This window comes from Microsporum canis, genomic scaffold (genome assembly GCF_000151145.1).
Source record: "Microsporum canis CBS 113480 supercont1.7 genomic scaffold, whole genome shotgun sequence".
Taxonomy (NCBI): Eukaryota; Fungi; Ascomycota; class Eurotiomycetes; order Onygenales; family Arthrodermataceae; genus Microsporum; species Microsporum canis.
The window spans coordinates 994,029-1,015,023 of record NW_003299163.1 but is presented as its reverse complement, the minus strand read 5'-3'; the positions used below and the strand labels follow the sequence as shown (position 1 = coordinate 1,015,023).

General features: G+C 48.6%; 9 protein-coding genes across 9 annotated transcripts; 3 read left to right on the top strand and 6 right to left on the bottom strand.

Moving 5' to 3' along the window:
- Positions 1-197: 197 nt before the first annotated feature.
- Positions 198-1,690, bottom strand: MCYG_07558 (26S protease regulatory subunit 7; the record flags this gene model as incomplete). Its single annotated transcript, XM_002843729.1, has 4 exons — positions 198-1,077; positions 1,135-1,364; positions 1,423-1,537; positions 1,596-1,690. The coding sequence occupies 4 exons, from the start codon at positions 1,688-1,690 to the stop codon at positions 198-200; spliced, it is 1,320 nt and encodes a 439-aa protein (XP_002843775.1).
- A 373-nt stretch (positions 1,691-2,063) lies between these two features.
- MCYG_07557 (T-complex protein 1 subunit delta) lies at positions 2,064-4,082 on the top strand (the record flags this gene model as incomplete). The annotated part of the gene is made up of 6 exons (XM_002843728.1): positions 2,064-2,111; positions 2,177-2,228; positions 2,281-2,303; positions 2,548-2,716; positions 2,771-3,174; positions 3,234-4,082. 6 exons carry the CDS (start codon positions 2,064-2,066, stop codon positions 4,080-4,082), a joined length of 1,545 nt encoding a protein of 514 aa, XP_002843774.1.
- A 922-nt stretch (positions 4,083-5,004) lies between these two features.
- Positions 5,005-6,617, bottom strand: MCYG_07556 (polyamine transporter 2; the record flags this gene model as incomplete). The annotated part of the gene is made up of 3 exons (XM_002843727.1): positions 5,005-6,066; positions 6,151-6,279; positions 6,348-6,617. 3 exons carry the CDS (start codon positions 6,615-6,617, stop codon positions 5,005-5,007), a joined length of 1,461 nt encoding a protein of 486 aa, XP_002843773.1.
- Positions 6,618-8,352: 1,735 nt separating this feature from the next.
- Positions 8,353-10,463, bottom strand: MCYG_07555 (glycyl-tRNA synthetase 1; the record flags this gene model as incomplete). Its single annotated transcript, XM_002843726.1, has 2 exons — positions 8,353-9,870; positions 9,924-10,463. 2 exons carry the CDS (start codon positions 10,461-10,463, stop codon positions 8,353-8,355), a joined length of 2,058 nt encoding a protein of 685 aa, XP_002843772.1.
- Positions 10,464-11,491: 1,028 nt separating this feature from the next.
- Positions 11,492-12,707, top strand: MCYG_07554 (conserved hypothetical protein; the record flags this gene model as incomplete). Its single annotated transcript, XM_002843725.1, has 2 exons — positions 11,492-12,125; positions 12,187-12,707. The coding sequence occupies 2 exons, from the start codon at positions 11,492-11,494 to the stop codon at positions 12,705-12,707; spliced, it is 1,155 nt and encodes a 384-aa protein (XP_002843771.1).
- A 382-nt stretch (positions 12,708-13,089) lies between these two features.
- On the top strand, positions 13,090-13,765 carry MCYG_07553 (conserved hypothetical protein; the record flags this gene model as incomplete). Its single annotated transcript, XM_002843724.1, has 2 exons — positions 13,090-13,444; positions 13,512-13,765. 2 exons carry the CDS (start codon positions 13,090-13,092, stop codon positions 13,763-13,765), a joined length of 609 nt encoding a protein of 202 aa, XP_002843770.1.
- Positions 13,766-14,220: 455 nt separating this feature from the next.
- MCYG_07552 (Nmt1 protein) lies at positions 14,221-15,799 on the bottom strand (the record flags this gene model as incomplete). Its single annotated transcript, XM_002843723.1, has 5 exons — positions 14,221-14,886; positions 14,935-15,084; positions 15,137-15,308; positions 15,404-15,455; positions 15,710-15,799. 4 exons carry the CDS (start codon positions 15,436-15,438, stop codon positions 14,221-14,223), a joined length of 1,023 nt encoding a protein of 340 aa, XP_002843769.1.
- Positions 15,800-16,454: 655 nt separating this feature from the next.
- On the bottom strand, positions 16,455-17,944 carry MCYG_07551 (conserved hypothetical protein; the record flags this gene model as incomplete). The annotated part of the gene is made up of 2 exons (XM_002843722.1): positions 16,455-17,665; positions 17,866-17,944. 2 exons carry the CDS (start codon positions 17,942-17,944, stop codon positions 16,455-16,457), a joined length of 1,290 nt encoding a protein of 429 aa, XP_002843768.1.
- Positions 17,945-18,967: 1,023 nt separating this feature from the next.
- MCYG_07550 (ribonucleoprotein) lies at positions 18,968-20,499 on the bottom strand (the record flags this gene model as incomplete). The annotated part of the gene is made up of 3 exons (XM_002843721.1): positions 18,968-19,559; positions 19,621-19,910; positions 19,966-20,499. The coding sequence occupies 3 exons, from the start codon at positions 20,497-20,499 to the stop codon at positions 18,968-18,970; spliced, it is 1,416 nt and encodes a 471-aa protein (XP_002843767.1).
- Positions 20,500-20,995: the final 496 nt, after the last annotated feature.

Genomic DNA, 20,995 nt, shown 5'->3' with positions numbered 1-20,995 from the left:
CAGGTGACATAAATATAAACACTTCGAAGTCGAAGAAGGCGTTGATTAAGGGAAGAGAAACGCTGGAGTGCTTCTATTTAATGAACAAAGTAGTATAACATGTCGGTGCGGATGCACCATTCGGATCCTAGGTTCCCCGTCCCAATCCCACACCAGCACCAGAAGTTCAAATAGGACAAGAGAGCGCGAGAGGTCGTTTAATTGTATTGCATATATGTGGCCGTGGAGTTGAATTTCAAGTTACTCTTGATCACCTTATCCACGGCAGCCAAAAAGTCCTTTTCGGTCGCAACCTTGCGGCGTGCTCTGATAGCGAACATACCGGCCTCCGTAGCAACACTTCGCAGCTCGGCACCGGTGGAGTTGGGGCATAATCGGGAGATGAGCTCCCATCTTATATCGCGCTCCACAGACATGCTCTTGGCATGAATTCGTAGGATGTTCGCACGTCCGTCTAGATCGGGGAGGGAGAATTCAATCTTTCGATCAATACGGCCGGGCCTCATGAGGGCAGGGTCGAGAGTCGATGGTCTGTTGGTGGCAAACATGACCTTGATGTTTCCTCTAGAATCGAAACCGTCCAGCTGGGTGATCAGTTCCAACATAGTTCTCTGGACCTCGTTATCACCACCAGCACCATCGTCGAAACGAGCACCACCGATAGCATCGATTTCGTCAAAGAAGATAATGCACGCCTTCTTGGTCCGGGCCATCTCGAAAAGCTCTCTCACCATCCTAGCGCCTTCTCCCACGTATTTCTGAACAAGCTCACTGCCGATAACACGGATGAAAGTTGCGTCTGTTCGGTTGGCCACTGCTCGCGCGCAAAGGGTCTTTCCGGTTCCGGGAGGCCCATAGAGCAGGGCTCCCTTTGGCGGGTCTATTCCAAGACCAACAAATCGCTCGGGTGATAGAAGTGGCATTTCTACGACTTCTCTGAGTTTTTCGATCTGTTCTTTACTTCCTCCAACATCACCGTATGTAACATCGGGCTTATCTTCAACCGTCATCATTGTAACACTAGGGTCGATCTTGGGAGGTAGCGGTAAAAGAATCTGATATTTATTCCGGTCGACACTTTTTGAGCAGAGTATTAGCATGATGAATACATATAAGCTGATGGACGCAACTTACCCTACTCGCATCCCTTCTTCGATATCTGTCGGACTGACACGGTCACCCAGGTTCACCACAAATTTGGCAATCTGCTTCACGTTGATAACGTATTTGCTCTTCTCGGCATCCTTTTCATCTGGAATGATTTTTGTACACCTAGCAACTTGTAGGGGCTGTTCTTCAGCCATCCGCTGTCTATCCGCTGCAACATCCCAGAGATGTGGTGGCGCCAGCCCTGTGTCGGACTCCTATACAGAAAGATAAGTAACCATACCCAAGAAAATAACAAACAGCAACACCGCATACTTTTACTCCTATCTTCTCATTTACGCTTGCTTGTTTGTCCTTGATCTGTTTTTCGAGCTTCTTTATCGCGGCAGCGTATGGGGCGGCGCCGTAAGTCTTCAAGACATGAATATCCCTTCACAAAGGTCAGCCATCCACGCTCAACTGCTAAACCAGGCATCATTAAAACTAACTCATCTGTCAAAGGCGTTATCTTCTTCTCAGGCTCCTCATCGTCGGCAAAATTCTTCTTGTACTTCTCCCAGTTCTGGCCCGTGGCGCTGGGCATGATGTCGATTTATAACGGTGCAGCCGGCGAGAAACAGAGGCAACAGGCGAAATAAGTGTGTAATCGTAGGCGACGAGCGAAGTCCGCAGCTGATATCTAAAGGCAGAGCTTCAGGCAAATGAGGTGAGGCGTATGGGAGTCTTGCTGGTGTGTTCACGAGAGCTTGCTGTCTCGAGGTTTGCTTGAAGCTGTACTTTTGACGCTAGAAGAAGAACATTGCGCGCCAAGCATCTTTTTCTCATCCTCCTTCGAAATTCTATTGGGAAGCTCACAAATTCCAAAACTTCCCTCCACAAGTTGTGATAAATAAATATTCAAGCACACAAAATAACCCACCACCTGCTTCGGCCATACGAGCTCACTAATATTTAAGATGGCGGCCGCTCTAGGTATTCAGGGAAATATGAATAATACTTTTAAAGTCGGTGATCGCTTTTCAATCAGTTGCTGGGTGCCTGGAATATATATACTGACCTTTTGACCTAGGATAAGGAGAAGCCCATGGCGGTTCGCGCTGCGAACATCATGGCAGCCAGAGGTATGAATGGCTCTGCTACCTGGTTAAAACTCATTTACTAACCTGGCTATAGCGGTTGCGGACGCTATAAGAACGGTACGATAGCTTCGTTCTCTAATCTAGTTGAACGCGGGGCTAACGTATAGCAAAAAAAAGTCGCTTGGCCCAAGGGGTATGGATAAGATGGTATGCCAGACGATTATATACCTTTACCGTCCTATTGACTAATAGATTGATTCTATAGATACAAACTGGAAAAGGCGAGACAATAATTGTACGTTGGTTTTCCGTGATATCTACTCACCGACACCCCTCATACTGATTCCCTTGGCCACCACAGACGAACGATGGAAATACCATGTTGAAGGATATGGCCGTCATGCATCCTGCTGCTAAAATGTTGGTAGACTTGAGTGCGGCACAGGACGTTGAGGCTGGTGATGGTACTACATCTGTTGTGGTTATTGCTGGAAGTCTACTAGGGGCTGCAGAGAGACTGCTCGCCAAAGGTACAATACTTTGAGATACCCTTCCAACATATACTCTCTAACACTTGCGATCAGGCCTACATCCTACCGTTATCTCTGAGTCTTTCCAGCGCGCTGCTGCTGCGGCAGTCAAGATCCTCGAAGATATGTCACAACCCATTTCTCTTTCAGATAGGGCCATCCTCCTCCAAGCCGCATCAACCTCCTTGTCTTCAAAAATTGTCTCTCAATATTCCAGCCTGCTTTCTCCTATGGCTGTGGATTCTGTTCTCCGGGTCATTGACCAGAAGACAGCCGAAAATGTGGATCTCCGTAATATTAGGATAGTGAAGAAGGTCGGCGGAACTATTGAAGAGAGTGAGATGGTTGACGGCTTGATCATGAACCAGCCTGTTCTAAAGAGTGCAGGTGGTCCAACTAGAGTGGAAAAGGCCAAGATTGCTTTGGTTCAATTCCAACTCAGCCCTCCCAAACCAGATGTCCGTATATGAATATCCCTCCTCTAAAATGGACCATACTAACCACTAGCAAAATACAGATGGAGAACCAGATTGTCGTCAATGACTACAGGCAGATGGACAAGATTCTTAAAGAGGAACGTACATATCTCCTCAACATGATTCGAAAGATTGCCAAGACGAAATGCAATGTTATCCTCATTCAAAAGTCGATTCTCCGAGACGCCGTCAACGACCTTTCTCTCAACTTCCTTTCCCGCGTTAAGATCCTCGCTGTGAAGGACATTGAGCGTGACGAAGTCGAGTTCGTGTGCAAGAGCTTAGGCTGCAAGCCCATTGCCAACATTGACTCCTTCACCGAAGATAAGCTCGGATCTGCTGACCTGGTGGAAGAAGTGAACTCATCTGGATCCAGATATCTCAAGATTACCGGCATCCGCACCCCAACTGCCACCCAGACCGTCTCTATCGTCGCACGCGGAGCCAACAACCTGATTCTCGACGAGGTGGAACGTTCCCTCCATGATGCTCTCTGCGTAGTGAGATGCCTGGTCAAGAAACGAGCCCTGATTGCTGGTGGAGGAGCACCCGAAATTGAAATTGCACAGGCCCTGGCTAAGCAAGCTCGCCTCCTGACTGGTACCGAAGCCATCTGCTGGAAAGCATTCGCCAGCGCCATGGAAGTCATCCCAGTCACCCTTGCCGAGAATGCAGGGTTGAATAGCATCAAAGTTGTTACCGACCTACGCCATCGTCACGAGATGGGTGAGAAGAACGCGGGTGTCAGCATCCGAAGCGGTGGAGTCAAGGTCAACATAGCCGATGAGCGTGTCCTGCAGCCTTTGTTGGTCAGCACAAGTGCAGTCGAGCTTGCAGCCGAAACCGTGAAGCTTATTTTACGAATTGACGACATTGCCTTGTCGAGGTAGGGGAGAACGATGGGCTTTGACTGGGATGGTCTCAAGATGCGTCCGGCCTGGTATGTTTTTTTATTCCTTTTTGATAATAAACATATATGATGGAAAAGGTCTCAGCATAGGTAATAGAAACAAAAAGCTGTCTTGTCTAATATGTTATTTGTTTGCTCTTGTAAGAGTATGTACGACACAAACAATATTTTTTCTATATATGGGGTAAACCAAGGTACTGCGGCTGTTGTATCAATTCTCACAAGTATACCCGACCTAAGCACAGGCTAGTCAAAGCATTGCTATTACGCGAAGTGCGTGTTTGATCAATGGTATCTAACCCTTAATTGGATTCATCCCAGCTAATGTAGCTAGGCATCGCATTATTCTCCTTCATCTAGAAAGACGTGAGAACGGTATGATCTTGTGTCCTCCCCCAATTGCTGTGCGGTTTCTGAAAACCGTTTCATGTCTAGGTTCTTGACCCATGCGCAGGAAGGCTCTCCGTGTCAGGACAGACCCGTTACGTGTTTAAGCCTCCCTATATTCAGGAGTAATTATGTAACTAAACACACTATAGAGTTAGCAAATAGGTGGATTTTCTGGCCTCGCCCTGTTATTTAGTTAGGTAGGCAGTTAATATAGACAGATCCTAGATTGAAATAGCTAATCCTCGACAATATCTAGATGACTGTACGCTAGTTAGTTGAGTCACTAGATTCTAGATCACCTTCACCCGAGTCCTTAGTCTGGGCCCATGTCTATCCACATTTCCTGAGATTGATATAATTATCGCGGCTATATACATATGAGTGGGGGAGTGCTGGGTGCGGCCGTTCGACGGTTCGACCGACTGATGCCTGGCGACGGATCTCACGGCCTTCTGCATAAGTAGTCAAAACATAACCACCAGGACATACATCTAATACATGCCCAAGATGCCCTAATAGCTCGACTGCCCCCTCCCCCTTAACTTAGCACCGTAACACCAGAGTACACCGGTCGCTGGTAGTGTAACCCCAGCTGATAGAAACGCCAAAAGACTGTTCCCCCATCCGTACTGCAGTGATTTGTACAGCTTGTCGGAGAACAACGGGAACGCAAAAGCTAGCAGGCTTCTTAGCACCTGGGTCGCAGCAGCTGCTGAGCCAATGTGCTCTGGGTAGGCATCCATAACATATGCGGATAGCGTGGTATCAAATATTTGCATACCAAGGGATAGTATAGCGGCACCAATATCGATAACAACCCAGAAGAGGTGATATTGTGCAGCCCAGCCATAGAGCAGGAAGCCAATAGGCGTAAAGAGGGCACCCGGGAGCAGAAGGGGGATGCGGAGCTCAGGTACATTGGTATCACCAGTGTGGCTTGTCAACCTCCTATATGCATAGTCCATGAGCGGCCCAGAGATTTGAGAGCCGGAGATACTTCCGATACAGATAGAAATGTAGTGCAGGCCAGAGATGGATACAGATTCACCGTAAGCGGAGACATAGAGGGCAGAGAAGCTTGCTAGCGCAAAGTACAGCAGGCCGTAGTTGATGCCTTCTAGGATGGCCTGGATCTGGATGATTGGGTGGAATATCAGGAGGCGGAGAGGGCGGGAGAGGCTATGTCTTAGCTTCCAGGAGGTAGAGCGGCCGGATTCACGTATCTCAACCTCGGTGTGGTAGCGAAGATTGCCAGTCTCTTTGCGCCATTTCTTAGCTCGTTGGTAAAGAAGAATAGGCGCGTAGCTCTCGTGAAATAGGAGCATAGACAATAGCTCAAGAATAGCCTGGAGAATAGTAGTTGCCCAAAACATCCATCGCCAGGTAGAATACTTAATAATAAAACCGGCCACAATAGGACCAACAGCAGAGCCAGTTAGAGGAATTAGTAGGTATAGGCTCAATGAGCATCCTCTCTGCTCTGCTGACCATATATCACCAAGCACGCCGTATCCCAGGCTATATACTGCACTGGCGCCAAATCCAGCTAGGAGGCGAGCAGAAATAAGCAAGCCCTTCGAGTTAGCAAAGCCACATATAAGATTCCAGGCCAGAAACCAGATACTAGTAATATGGAATATGGACTTTCTACCATATACCTCTGATATAGGGCCAATAATAAGCGGGCCAAATACTGTCGCTAAGAGATATACTGATAGGGCCATAGTTGACTCGGTGGTTGACATGTTTAACTCAAGTGCAATAGTGTTGATTGCAGGTGCCATCATCTGTAGGTAGAGGTAGATCCTTGTTAGCAGAAAACCCCACAAGTTGAGACAGTTAGGGACGCTCTTACCGTCGAGACCATAATACGAGTAAAGTTAGTGCCAGAAATCGCCGCTGTGAGTCCCCATTTTAACTTCTTAGACCAATTGAGGGGATTCTCAGCATCATCTGGGCTGAACTTAACGAGGAATGCCTCATCCCAGGTGGCAGCCTCTGCGCTGTCGATAACGAGTTTAGTATGAGCTCCTCGACCTTGCTCCGGATCATGTCTTTTCATATCTAGGACACTTTTCTCGTCCTCCTGGCTCTGCTGGGCTGCTTCCTTGCTTTTGGTCTCCATGGCTCTTGTTGAAAGTGACTGCGTGAAGTTAATGAACAAGAAGAGAAGTTGATGAACAAGAGCAATAGTATATCCCTTAGTGGTAAGCCATCAGAGTAATAAAGACCGGAATAAAGGGTCGTCGGAATACAGGGATAGGGATATATGGCGTGTGTTGGCAGTAGTTTATAACGGAATTGCTTATCATGTGCGATCGACATCATTACGAGTCGGAATAGCGATATCAATCACCCAAAAAGGTTAAAGACGCAGCCAGGATCCCAAAGGGTTGATAGATATTACTCTATAAAAGCAAGGGTGGACAGCTTATCATATCGCAATAGTGCATCCAAAGACGAGGAAAGCATATATTCTATATGCAGAGTACCCTAGCAAAACCTTAGGATCCACAATTAGATTGATTAGATTGATAAGATTGATAAGATTGATAGGACGCTGACGACATGAATCTTTGTATAACGTCAACTTTTCAACAGCATTTCAAGGCTCTCGAGGCCATGAAGGATCCGGAGCCATGTAAAAGTTGAGGCATGTTGGTGTACTCGAGCATCATCGGGCAACCGCACGATAACCATGTCGACAGATTGTACGACAAATGACTCCAGCGCAGTGTTGACTCACCATGTGAGGAATATAGTTAAGGATTTCCACCGTCCACAGATGTATAAAAGGCATCGGGCATCGCAGTGTCCGCATACGAACCCGTATTAGGGGCAAAGTAAGGTAGTAAATAGAATAGTGACTTAGTTGTAAACGAAGTAACAAATGAAGGTATATGGCATGTGTAAGTTGGCGGAGTTTTTACCTTATCCCTTAATCGAGATTTGGGTAAGTGAGGAGGTATACCTTTAGGAGCCAAACGAGATATATTAGGTGACTGGCCACTTAGGCTCACTATTGGAAGAGTGAATCACATCCCAGCCATCAAATTCCGAGGCGATGCAATACTCCGTACGGTGGGCCGTTCATATGCCAGGTAGGTAATCAAGACAACTATTGATTGGAAGATCATTCCGAATACCATCGTGCGGGTTTTCTCGGCAGTCATTGAACAGTAATACGTGGTATACTAATGTAGACCAAAGGGCAAGTCACACTGGATGTATATTATTTAATCCGCTTCGCATACATCAACTGCCATTCCGGTTGGACTCTTGCAACCCGGTAGCCATATCGTAAGCCGTTGTCTCAAAAGTAACGGTGTAGACCGATTACGAAAAATCGTAATCCAACATAATCAGAGTGCTACATAGTAGCAAATCGTAATAAATAAGTAGGGAGCCTGGTCGAGAGCGTAAGTGTGGCTCGGAGTACCAACGCAAGCATATTAGTTAACTACTCCGTGAACCCAAAGAAGTACGGAGTAACTAGTTCTCCGGACATGGCCCAGATAGTACCTCACCCACGATGGCTCTAAAGGCTGCCACGTGGAGCCGTGACCTGAGGAGCCTTGGGATCTCCGTCTTCCTGCATTTCTTTGTTCGGTCACATTCTGGTGTGAGGAATTAGTCAGTGGACGGCGCATGCTGATTAAAGATGCGACGAACTTTGACGGTCGACCTAAGAAGAAAGCTAGTATCGAGGAAGAACTTGCTAACCCGCCTTCGAAGAAGATATTCGTCGGGAGTTTGTCGTTCGATACTACTAAGGAAGATCTAGAGGAATATTATTAGGCCTTCAACTACTTATATCTCTAACTACCCAAGCCATTAATCATTTTCCTGGCTCTGAGTATCTACGTGAAAACCGGGAGCCTGCACAAGGTTTGCTCCCAGTTCTCCACCCCATCAACAAGGCGTTTAACGGTGGATATGATCTCTTCTGTAGTTCCCCTAACTTGTTTTGTGGTATCCCTCTCTCGCAAGGTTATCGTACTATCTTTCACGGTATCAAAATCGACAGTAATACCAAATGGGGTGCCCAACTCATCATTGCGTGCGTATCTTTTGCCAATACTAGCATTAGAGTCGTCGATTCGGTTGGAAATCCCTAAGGAACGAAGTTGAGATGATAAGTTTTTAATGATTGGGCGGAAAGATTGGTGGGACGATAAGGGAACTAGAAGCACTTTCGTCGGCGCAACTGATGGAGGGAGCGAGAGAACCTGCACATTGATATTAGCTTCGAGACTTATGCTAAGGCCACTATTGATACCTACCACACGAGCGGCGTCTGAGGGCCGTGACCAGTACACATGCTCGAGAAGCGAATATAGGATTCTACCAATGCCAAACGAAGGCTCGATAACGTTTGGAGTGTATTCCCTCGTGTTCTCGATTTTGCTGACACGCTTGATATTCAAAAGATCTTTGCCGATCGCCACTGTACCATCACCTCCAGATAGATCCGCTACCCGAATCAAGATTTCACCATTTTTTTCCAGAACCGGGGAAAGCCTCTCAAGGGCATCTTGGCTCAACGCAGAAATAGCAGATTCGACAGCTCTAGCATCTTTACGGAACTTTGGCCCAAGCTTCTTCTTATCCAGTATGGCTTCCAGTTTCTCAATTTGTATAGGCTCTGGAAGGGGTTCCTGAACGGTTAATCGTTGTCCAGTTCGTCCAGCATGAACAGTAAGATCATAGGCGCTTCTATCAGCACAGCCAACGCACTCAACCCAGCCAGACGTAGTTAATAGTTCGGCATCCCAACAGTCACAAGCATAGTGGGCCATCTCGTTCGCTAGATGCTGTCGGAATCGTAGCTTAGACTGGTCAATACCAATTTTGATAAGAAATTGATAGATTCTTCCGAGAAAATAGCCTAGCGTCTCATTGTTGACAATGTTCTTCTCAACGGCTTTACCAAGAGATAAGTATTTCGCCGTTGTTTGGCCTGATAGTTGAGTGCTTTGATCAAGAAAGGGCAATTCCAGATGCTGCACGTTCTCAAACCGCTCATGTTTCTTTCCATTGTCGGGGTCAACAAAATGTTCGATTTCCGCCATCAAGAACTCCCGGACCCGCAGCAAGCCAGCCCTAGGTGAGATCTCATTGCGGTATGACTTCCCCACGGATGCAGAAGCAAATGGCATGGTATTATTGTTATACTCCAGCATTTTCCGGAAATTCAGGAACTGACCCTGCGCTGTTTCCGGCCGTAAGTAGACGGGAGCAGCAGCGCTCGGGCCGACTGTAGATTTAAACATGAGATTGAAAAGCTTCGGCTCAAGAACTTCATTATTGCCATCGGGATTTCGAATGTCAAGCCGCTTTATTAGTCGGCCTAAGGCTTCCCCGTCGTAGTTATCAATCTAATATTTTCTTAGTAAAACGAGGAAAGTAATATTTTATAGGAATTTAATACCTGCGCGAGGATTTCCTCGTACTCTTTTACTGCAGAATCACTTAGTTTTATTGGTTTCACTTCCTTAACCTTTGTCTTATCCTTTTTAGTGCCATCCGGGCTGGAAGCAGCATCGTTTGGGCGATCGGATTCAATCCCACGCGCTATTCTATCGCCATCCAGTCTTGCTCTTAGCACATTTTCAACGAGATGGTCAGCTCGAAGGTATTCGCCCTTTGCAGGATCCTTGCACATCCAATCAGCGAACCTATCAACATGGCCACTTGTTTTGAAGACATCTTCTGGAGTTATGGCAGTGCAGTCAAGCTCTAGCATATCCTCTTCAAGCACAAAGTGTTTTCTCCAAATATCGACAATGTTTGCTTGTAACGCACATCCCGGTGGGCCATAGTCGAAAAGGCCCCGGTTATCGCCCTTAAATCCACTTGAAGTGCGATATATTTCGAATGACTCGGTGAAAAAGAAACGACGTTTGAGGAGAGACTCGAAAACGGGTCGGCTGAACAGCTGGCCGATATGATCGGTAATAGTTTCCGACATGCTGGGCTTTGGAGATTGTCAAAAGACAAAATGGCAATAGAGAATATTGTGGTCGTCGGGTGGTTCTAACGAGGCCGGATTTTCGCTGTTGCGTTTCCAAATGAGGGTATGGAACAACGAGCTTTTGACTCAAGATGCGTTTGACCTGGTATGTGTTTTTTTTTTTTTTTTGATAACAAAAGGACGTGATAAAAAGGTCTCAGTATGAGTAATAGAAACAAAAAGCTGTCTTGTCCGATTTGATATTTGTTTGCTCTTGTAAGAGTCACAACGCCAACAGGTAATATCTTATAACTAACGGAGTTCCATATTTAGGTGTGCCTATCTCCAGTCCACTTTTGCACCCACATAGTCGAGTGCTAATCAACCCGTACTCTGCCCCGGACCAGCTAGTAGAAGACACCCTTGAATCTACTCTGTACATATCAAGCGCAACAAAAAGCAACCTCCTGCATCTCGCGATGGAGAGCGCGCTAAACTCGTGACCCTGATAGGACCGGAGCGGCTGAGTCAGCATGCTTATATAATATCCAACATTTGAACTTCCGCGCAGCCAAAAGTTGATTCGCTCCCTTTTTATTGTTTGCGGTTGCATCAACCCGCAGTTGTGCAGCACAAGCAAGCCGCACCGCTTTATAAGGGCTATAGATGTTGTGATGGATACCCAGAGTTGGTGCGTTGCCAGGGGCGGTGCCGTTTGCACCCGTCGGGGTTTCTTTCTTTATTCTCGTGGTGTCCCCAGGAGAGACTTGATTGACCCCTTTCATCAGAAGTCAGAGCCCATGGCCTGAGTGCTTTTTGATGCCATCTATCCCTTTTAACTTCCTATTTTTATTTTTTACCCACTGAAATTGGGATGCTGCGGAACTTGGATAATATCTCACTACTGATATTATCCCTCAAAGTATACCGGGGGCTGGGGCTTGGAGCAAGGAGAGGCTCTTTACGAATAACATCTACTTGCTGATGCCACCTTTCACAATCGATAACCTATACTCATACGGATGATAAGGATGGCATACGAGACCATGACGGACAGAGGACTTCGATTTCGCCGCCACGAGACGGACTGCGAGAAGGGCATGCAGTTTTATGCCTGCTCCAAGGGTTTATTCAGGGGATGCTGTGCGGTAGATCCTTGCAATACTGGTGAATGTCCGGATAACGCAAAATCACCGTCCTCGCCTACCACTAGCAGACAGACTTCACGAGCAACTCAGACTCAGTCGCCTACCTTGCATTCAACCTCAACCTCTCGAACTACTACCTCGCATACCACCATAGCATCGAAAACAAAGACCTCTTTATCCATAACATCCATGGTATCCACGGCATCCACGATAACTACGCTAACTATTAGTTCTCCACCTACAACGGCCACTGAGACAGTATCAACAGCTATACCACAGCCAACAATCATCCATTTAGGCCCCAGTCGAGGTGCTTTCATCGGTGGTATTGTAGGGGCTGTGGTTGTTGCGCTACTTCTTTGCTGTAGCGCATGCTTCTGGCTCCTCATTCGACGTAGGAGGAAGAAGGCTGGAAAATGGGAAGGAACTCGTGCAATGATACTCTGTCGACGCAAGAAGGAAGCCACTACAATCGTTGCTAGTCCCAGCTCCGAAAAACCACAAGATCATGGGCCATGCGGCGAGCTCGATGGTACGTTCCCAAACAGAGCATACAATTTCAATCGTTCTCCATGCTAAAATTCATCTGTTAGGAAGCAAATACCGAGCAGAGATGTTTGCTCCCTCAGATGTCTCTACGCTAACTGCAAGCCCCAGAACATGCGGCGATTCACCTTCGATCGGCTCTTCTACAACCGTCAGCCCCAGCACGCAAAGCATTGCCTGGTCAAATGAGAAGATAGCAACCCAAAGCGCCATGTCGACCCCCTTGCGAGGCTTTGGTTCTGTCTCTACCATGGCCCAAGGGAACGCTATAAATACAATCCCTGAACTCCCCGCTACCAACTCACCTCAACTGCCAGCCCCAAGAGAACCAGATAGTTCTTCGAGTGCCACTTCATCTCTCCGCCCGCCCCATCTTCCACCGTCCATGTCTCCTTTTTCTCGTGAGGGCGTCCAGTTAACAGTAACAACACCAGAAGGCATCGTGTTACGGCCAAACTTACATGATTCTCCTGCGCAGCAACATCAGCAATATCAGGAGCTCGAAGCTCCGCTCCATGTGATGAGCTTCATGGAGTATTCCGATAGAAAGCGCAATAAAGAGACATAGACAAGCTCCATATACATTATATGTTCTTTTTCATGGAACAATTAGCATTGTTTTCGTTTTGTTAGGGCTGCTTCTAATACCCGCTGGTTTTTTGGCCTATATAGGCAGATACTGCCTTCAGTCTGGTACCATGTAGATAGTTGGAATAGAAATCAAATCAACCATACAACTTTCATCTTACCTTGGCCCTAATCTATAAGTTCTACCCCTTTCATTCAATTTTAACCTCGAGGAACTTTGTACATCTTTGGGCCATGTATATATCACGTGACATATCCTAAACAATTTTTCCCTTTTTGCACAAGACAAAAAGACGAAGACATCAAGAGATTCCTACAATTAAACGAACACCCCAATTGCAAGGAATCCAAAAGCCGCCACAATGATCTGTCGACAGTGCCGCTCGTCTCTTTTCTCCCGTCTCCCTTCATCCAGAGCTGCGTCGCCTGCACACTCAACCCTCCTATCGCGGCAGCACCTACTATCCCAACCTCGATTCTACAGCTCTGCAGCACCAGCCGAAACCGCCTCTCCCGCCCCTTCTAAACCCCCTTCAAAGACTCCAAAGGTCGTCAGCAGTGTCCCGGCAGGCACAAAACTAGCTGGATTGAACTATGAGAAAAACAAACAAGATCCAATTGCGCTGGAAGACCACGAGTACCCAGACTGGCTGTGGACGCTGCTAGACAAATCAGCCAAAAAGTCCGAGGCCGGAGCGGGCTCAGTCGACGTTTCGAGTACGTATATCTATATCGAGCGTTTTATAAGTTATGGGGAAACTGACTGGAATTTTTCACTTTGTAGCAATGAACAAGAAAGCACGCAGGAAGCACGAGAAAAAGATGGCTGCTTTGGCTGCTTTGAAGCCGCGGGAGATTCCTCTGCATGAGCAGGCTACTGATATTACGCCCGCTGGTTACAATGCTCCTGGTGAAGCGCCGGTCAACAGTATCGAAACTGCTACCGCTGGCTTAGCTGCCCGAGGCGAAATTACGAAGAGTTCTCGTGATGCTAGGAGGAAGGCTATCAAGGAATCTAACTTCTTGCGTGGATTGTAAATGGTTTTGCGGCCTTGGAGTTGAACACCGGATATGATGGGAATAACGATATCTAGAGCTGAAGGCTTGCTCGATGTCCTTTTTGGTATATCATGACGGTCAGCTTGCTGAAAGCAGTAGCCGTGATTACTTTTTACTCCTTTTGTACACTAACTTTAGAAAATACTGTATTCTACAATATTATTTCTCGATATGACTCGCCTTCGATATGTTAACTGAGCTCTACGGCGGCTGAATGCTTATTAGGGCAGACTGACGTTTAATCTCATAGACTACTCGGGATACAGAGGAATGATTATGTTTCTCATATGACTTCATTGTCTGGATAAATGAGTGGCTGCTACCTTTATATTCGACTTGACAAGATGAACACCAAAGGATGGACAGAACTTTGGATGTAGAGAACCGAGAGACCCGTTTTTATCAGATATGACTGACTCAGCCGTCATCACACCTTAAACGGAGACCTGGACTCTCTTGAACCCGCCCTCCTCAGCAACCTTCTTCTGGAGAGCACACATCTTCTTCTGGTCGCCGGTTGGATCGGCAGACTCTGGCTCCATCTCCCAGGTAAGGAACTGGTTGGTGTAGTTTGGCTTGAAGGACTCGTCCAAAACACCCAATCGTTTACCGTACTTGGTGACCTTCTCCCAGTCACGCGAGACGTTCTTCAGGTCCTTGCTGAAGTAGGCGTAAGAGCGCTCGTAGATCTTGCGGTTAACAGCAGTGTTCATGACGGGCTTCATGTCGACGTATTCCTCGAATGCGGCCTCGGGCTTCTCCAAGACGTAGTCGGTAGCACGCTTGACGGCCTTCATGAACTTCTTGACCTTCTCCGGGTTCTCGGAGATGAACTTCTCGTTTCCGATGTAGAGGATGGAGCAGAAGCAGCAGCATCCTAGCTCAGCCAGCTCGTCGATACGGAGCATCTGGACGTCTGAGCGGGGACGGTTCTGGCTGGCGAGCCATTCTTCGAGTTCGACCATCTGGACGTTCTCGAGACCGATGCCGGCGTCAATGTCACCTTGGATGATGGCCTTGCTGACGTTCATGCCGCAGCGGATGGCGGTGTAGTCATCAGCAGTCATGCCATAGTACTTGGTGAGCTCGTCAATTTGGATCTATAGCAGTTAGCCTGACTTCTATGTACGGACAGCCGGGTTGAATACCTTGCCGAACTCTCCAACGTAGCCGATACGCTTGCCCTTTAAGGAGCGGAAGTCGGTGGTGATTCCGCTGTCCTTGAGATAGACGACACCAGTGAACGGTTCGTCGAGAAGAGAACCAATTGACAGGACTGGGAAGTTTCGTGCTTTGGCCTGCTAAGGTATCAATATCAGGTCCAAAAGAGAATGCTCAACGGCTACTGACAGCAAGGGTATGGATCATGGCCTTGAAGCCCAGGTCGACCTTCTCGCTTCCAATGATCTCGGTGACATCGGAAGGGTCGTTTGGCTCCAGGATGGCGACCTTGATGCCCTCGTCCTGGAAGTATCCCTTCTTCTGGGCCAGGTACAAGGGGGCGTGGTACGGGGTAGCATGCCTTTCAGAACAGTTACTCCCATACAAAACAGACACAAAAAGACAGAGAGCAATTGATCACTAAGACCCATGTAGACAAGCTACCAAGGAACCTACCAGTTGGTGAGGAAAGTAATCTTATCGGTAGACATGATTACGGGCGGTCAGACTGTGGACTGTCAGCATCACAACGCACCCTCGTACAGAGGGGGGATAAAAGAAGAAGATGGGGATCAGGGAGAAGTGAAGTCGCGTGTGTCCTTTCGCTAGAATTATCTAGATCAAGTTCAGACAGTATAATCTCAGAACAGCCGGCGTCCTCAGGCTCATAGATAGATATATATTGATATCATGCCATGAGACGAGAGAAGCACCGAGCTGAACACCTGTCACTCGTGACTGATATGATATATACCACAATACCTTGACTCTTGGATGAATCCATAGCGAACCGGGACGGCTCCATGGTGAGAAGACCGTCCCCTGTTATTCGCGACCTCGAGACTTCTGGCTCTTCGTACCGTCTGAGTGATGTCGGTGGATGGGATTGACTGGCTGGATGAAGATGAATTGATGATGATGAATGAAGAAGAGGAAGAGGAAGAAGAAGAAGAAGAAAAGGAGGGGCAAAGCAAGAAAAGAGGGACGGAGTGGGCGGATCTTCGGCCTCGAAGCCGCCAAGCTGGTCAGAAGTGCAAGGTTTCTGCCCTCCCGGCATACGCCCTGCTACTATGTACACTAAGTATACTATGATACGAGGATGGAGGGAAAAGAAGGATAATATATTAAACTGCCTATGTGTGTGTCAAACGTGTCAACAGGAGAAGTAGAAGGTCTGTCAAATTTGGATAACATAGAGGTTGGGAAAAGGGGGGAAAAGGGGGGAAAAGACACATATCAAGAAGACACCAAACATCCAAAAGATAAACACTTGAATAATAAAAGAGAGACGAAGAAGAAGAGAAAAACACCGCCCAATGCCATGAGTTCCGAGTTAACTCCGAGTCCAGCCGCCAGTCTGTTAAAATCCCGCAGTCTTCCAAAGCGCCGTTCATGTCGATTTCGTCTGACATCATATAGAAAAGGGTCGTTTTGGACGTGATACTTCCGTCGATCCGGGAGAGCTGGAACGCAGAATGATAAAAAGAAGGTAAAGAAGATGTCGTGATCATGCGGAGATGCTGCCTCCGGTCCATCTGAACCGCCCTAGGCCGCCCTGAACAGCCTCTCTGCCACAGCCGGCTCCTGGCTTGAGGCTGGCAAAGCTGCTGGTGGCGGGCTCGCTGACGTTGCCAAGTCCGTTCCCGTAGAGACCTTGGCCGGACTCGACTCTACCCACCTCCCGGCCCAGGATGTAGCCGGCAGAGAAGCTGATGGCGGAGAAGAGCACGACGACGCCGGCGCTGATCACCCACGTCATCACCGTGGGACTGATGGCCGAGCTTGTCTCCGTGGCCGTGTGCCGTCCGGTCTTTTTGGCTGCGGCACGGTCCTTGGATGGGCTGGCTCTGCGTCGAGCCTTCTGGCTGCCGGCAACGGGGGATCGTGAACGTCTGGGAGACGGAGACGTTGGAGATCTGAGCAGTGGTGGCGGGGCAGGTGCACGGATGGGTTCGGCGGAAGGTTCATACTCCGCGTCAGCGGCACCTGGGAGGAGACGGAAGGTAGACGGTTCCGCTCTCGGGGGCGATCGATCGGCAACCGACGGCTGGCTGTCGTTCTTGGGTAGGCCACGAGCTGCGGCTGCACAGGATAGGAGGGTAGAGAGGCTCGCGCGCAGGGCAGCGTCATGGTCTGCCTGGTAGGAGGGTGAGATTATGTTGAAGGGAGAGTGCTGAGGTTGCTGGTTTGTCGATCTCCGGGACCCGATGCTGTGCAGGCTGTTTCGTCGGGTACCTGATCTGCTATGTAGTAGTCTCGCAGCAGAGTCGAACGAGTTCCGCGGCTGCGTCGTTCGTATGGAGGCTGGTGGGTGAGAGAACGCATTGGGCTGTGGGTTGAACCCCAATGCGGTAGATGTATCGTCTTCGTCATCGCTTGAAAGGGTCTCGTCTGATTGTGAAGACATCTCGGGCAGCATGTTGACATCTGGCTGCGGTCGTTCTGGGAAGTCATCGTTTGAGATCTGGTCTGACTCGCTCTCCGTCTCCTCGTTCTCATCCTGACTGCTCCCCGTCGTGCTCGACGCACGGTGTGAGTAGCCGATTTCCAGATCCTGCGGTGGAACATGATAACCGCCATGGTGGTGATGATGGTGATGCGGCGCTCGCCGTCTTCGAAGCTGTTGGACCCTCAGCCCCGTTGTAACGATCTCATCGGTCGTACCGGCCGAAGACAAGGAGGAAGAAGAAGGCTGTGAGGAGAGTTCGATCCAAGAATCTACATAATACCTGAATGAGTACATTGTAACACTTTGAGTCTTTTGATATCCAATAAATCAATGCATAAACGAGGTGTTTCATGCAGGGACGGCAGGAAGATGTAGCAGTTTTGGGCAGATACGGGAGTTGAATCCTGTTTCCAGAAAGGTCTATGCGACCTCAAAAGCCGATCAGGACCAGATAGAGACGTGAACTCACCTTCTGATCGACGAGCATGACCTTCCTGCGCTGGTTGAGGCCGTATGCCACGCTCCGGTGACGCGTTATTCAAAGTCATGGTGGATGGTAGTGTGTGCGAGGTGCATATATCTCCAAGTCTCCCTCCACACCTGCAGTTATATATATACACTCCAGAACCAGAAGCCGGAGCTTGACGATGCCGGAAGTAAGTAATCGATTTAAGAGTTCACTAAACAGTAATAGATATCAGTAAACGTTATGGCAGATAAAAAAACATCCATATATATAGTTCGGAGTGTTCCCCCCTCACAAACTAGAACATACACATGCAGTCAAAAAGAAGGCCACACGCCTGCTCCATTCGACTCTCTCTCCAGTCAAGTCACCAGGAGATGCGGTAGAAGCGGTCAAAGGAAAGCCGTCTGCTGTAAAGAAATAGATCTGGCTATAAAGGAGGCAACCAGCCCTCTCACCTGACTGTGGCACGAGGAAGGGCAGCCTGCGTCAATGTAGACACTCGACCGAGCTGGTCTCACCTGGTTCAGCAAGTCAAGACGGACGACGCTTTGTGTAAAGGAAGAAACATCGTCAAAGGAGATAAAACGAAGAAGAAGAAATGAAGAAACGAAGAAGAAGAAAAGAAGATGACGAAAGCGGGAAGGCGGTGAAACGGCACGATAAGGTGATGGGTTATGTCATCGGGGCGTGTGCCTAAGGCGTGGCGTTGGGGGAAGAGGCGGTGGTGCGTCGTGCTATCAGCGGGAAAAGTGCGTGGAGAAAGTGGAACTACCCCGCATCCATGTTCATCAACGATGACTAAGCAGCGAAGAACGCTTGGAGAAGAAAAAGATAAGATAAGATGATCTCTTGTATTTCTTTTTCTGTGGATATAAAAGAATATATTTTCATTGCCCTAACATGAAGTAAATAAAGAGGAGACTCTACAGTAAATAAGCAACAGACAGACAGAGAATAAAGAGAAATACCGATTGCAGACAAATTCCGGGAAACAGGACTTTTTTTCGTTTTGGGTGTAGGGTGGATGTTATACATTACCTGGAGAGTCATATACACGCTCTACCTTTCGTAACAGAACCATGAAGCCATCGGGATATCAGATCTAGAAAGTAGTCTTCTTGCCGGCGAAGGAGGGAGCACCGCCACGGCCTCCACGACCGCCTCCACGGCCACCGCGGTCACCGAAGCCACCACGTCCGCCACGGCCGCCACGACCTCCACGACCACCACCGCGGCCGCCACGATCGCCGCCGGAACCGGGCTGTCTGGGAGTGCTGAAGTCGATACGGATGGCACGGCCACCAAGGTCAGCACCGTATTCAGCCTCCAGGGCAGCGCGAGCTTCGTCGACGGAAGAGAACTGGACGTAGCCGAAGCCCTTGGGACGGCCTGAGTCAGGGTCGGTTGGGAGACGGATGCCCAAGATAGATCCGTGCTTGGAGAAGAGTTCCTGGACCGCGTTCTCGTCGGCAGAGAAGGGGAGGTTTCCGAGGAAGAGGGTGTCGCTCTCAGGGCTGGTCTGGTCGCCGAAAGATTTGGCACGGCTGTCGGCACGCTCGCGTGGGTTTCCACCAGCGTTGGTGCGGGCGTTGGCGAAATCGAGGTTCAGCTTGCGGCCGTCGAGCTCAGCATCCTTCTTAGCAGCATGGGCCTTGACGGCGTCCTCGACGTTGGCGAACTCAACGTAGCCAAATCTAGTTATAGCTATGTTAGTGAACTGACATTTTCACACGAGCAACAACGACCAATGCTTACCCTCTGGATCGACCGGATTCACGGTCAGTGACGATGCGGGCGCCTACGAGCTCACCGAACTCCTCGAACTCGGAGCGGAGCCACTCCTCATCGACGTTCCAGGAGAGATTACCGGCAAAGAGGTTGGCGGAAGCGCCATCAGGAAGGTTAACCTTGGCCTTCTTAGCGGCAGGCTCGGGTTCTTCTTCGGCCTTGCGCTTCTTCTGTTGTGGCTTCTCAGCTTCCTCCTCTTCGCTGGAGTCAGAATCGTCAGAGTCTTCCTCGTCGTCATCGTCGTCATCGTTGTCGTCCTAGAACATAATTAGTCACCCAGCTTGATAGAAAAGAGGACTTCGTTAAACATACCTTCTCTGCCTTGGCAGGCTCGTCAGAGTCGGATTCTTCAGAATCTTCAGACTCATCCGAGTCATCAGAGTCCTCACCCTCGGCCTTGATGTTCTTAGCCTCCTTGGGGGCCTCCTTTACCTCATCGTCAGAGCTGTCAGAATCGTCACTGTCCTCGTCGTCACTCTCGCTATCATTGTCCTCCTTCTTTCCGTTGGCAACCTTTGCGCCATTCTTAACTGGCTTCTCATCCTCGGACTCTGAAGATTCGGATGAGGAGTCAGAAGAAGCAGTGGCGCCATTCTTCACAGGAGCGGTCTCCTCCTCGCTATCTTCACTCTCCTCCTCACTCTCAGAGCTCTCACGGCTCTCCTCACTCTCAGAATCGGAGCTTTCAGAAGGGGTAGGAGCCTTCTTGCTCTTCTTGACCTTGTTAACAACGGCCTTCTTAGCAGCCTCCTTTGTCTTTACCGTAGACTTCTTCACACCACTGTCCTTCACCTTGGTGAGGACTTTCTCATCCTTCGCCACAGTTTTAGCCTTTGGAGCCTTCATTTTGCTTCCCTTTTTGCGTGTTAGATGGGTAATTCAACAGCTGCCACACACCGTAAACAAGACTTACCACTTGATAGTTTTTGAAAACACGAGGTCAATTCCCACGAAATCAATAGCCCTCAGTACGCAACAGAGCCCACAGAGCAATATTCAGTTAAGAGCCAACAAGGAACTAATTCTCTCAAGCCCACAGGAACAGGGAGCCCACAAAAGATCGATTATGTCACAAATAACCCACAAGCCAACGAGACAGACACTCTTTCGAATGACCGTCTATGTAGATGTAGATACTAGCAAGCAAAATCCCACAAATGTCAACTTATCCCAAGCCCTCAGCCGACAAGCGAACAGTTAAAGCCCTCTGATAAATCTCACGCGACAAGCCCACAGAAGCCCACGGAAAATATAACGAATCACAATAAAGAATCTTATACAGAACGTATAAAGCTCTTTATAGCGACTCGGAATTAGGAGAGTCTTTTGAATTCAAGTGAAA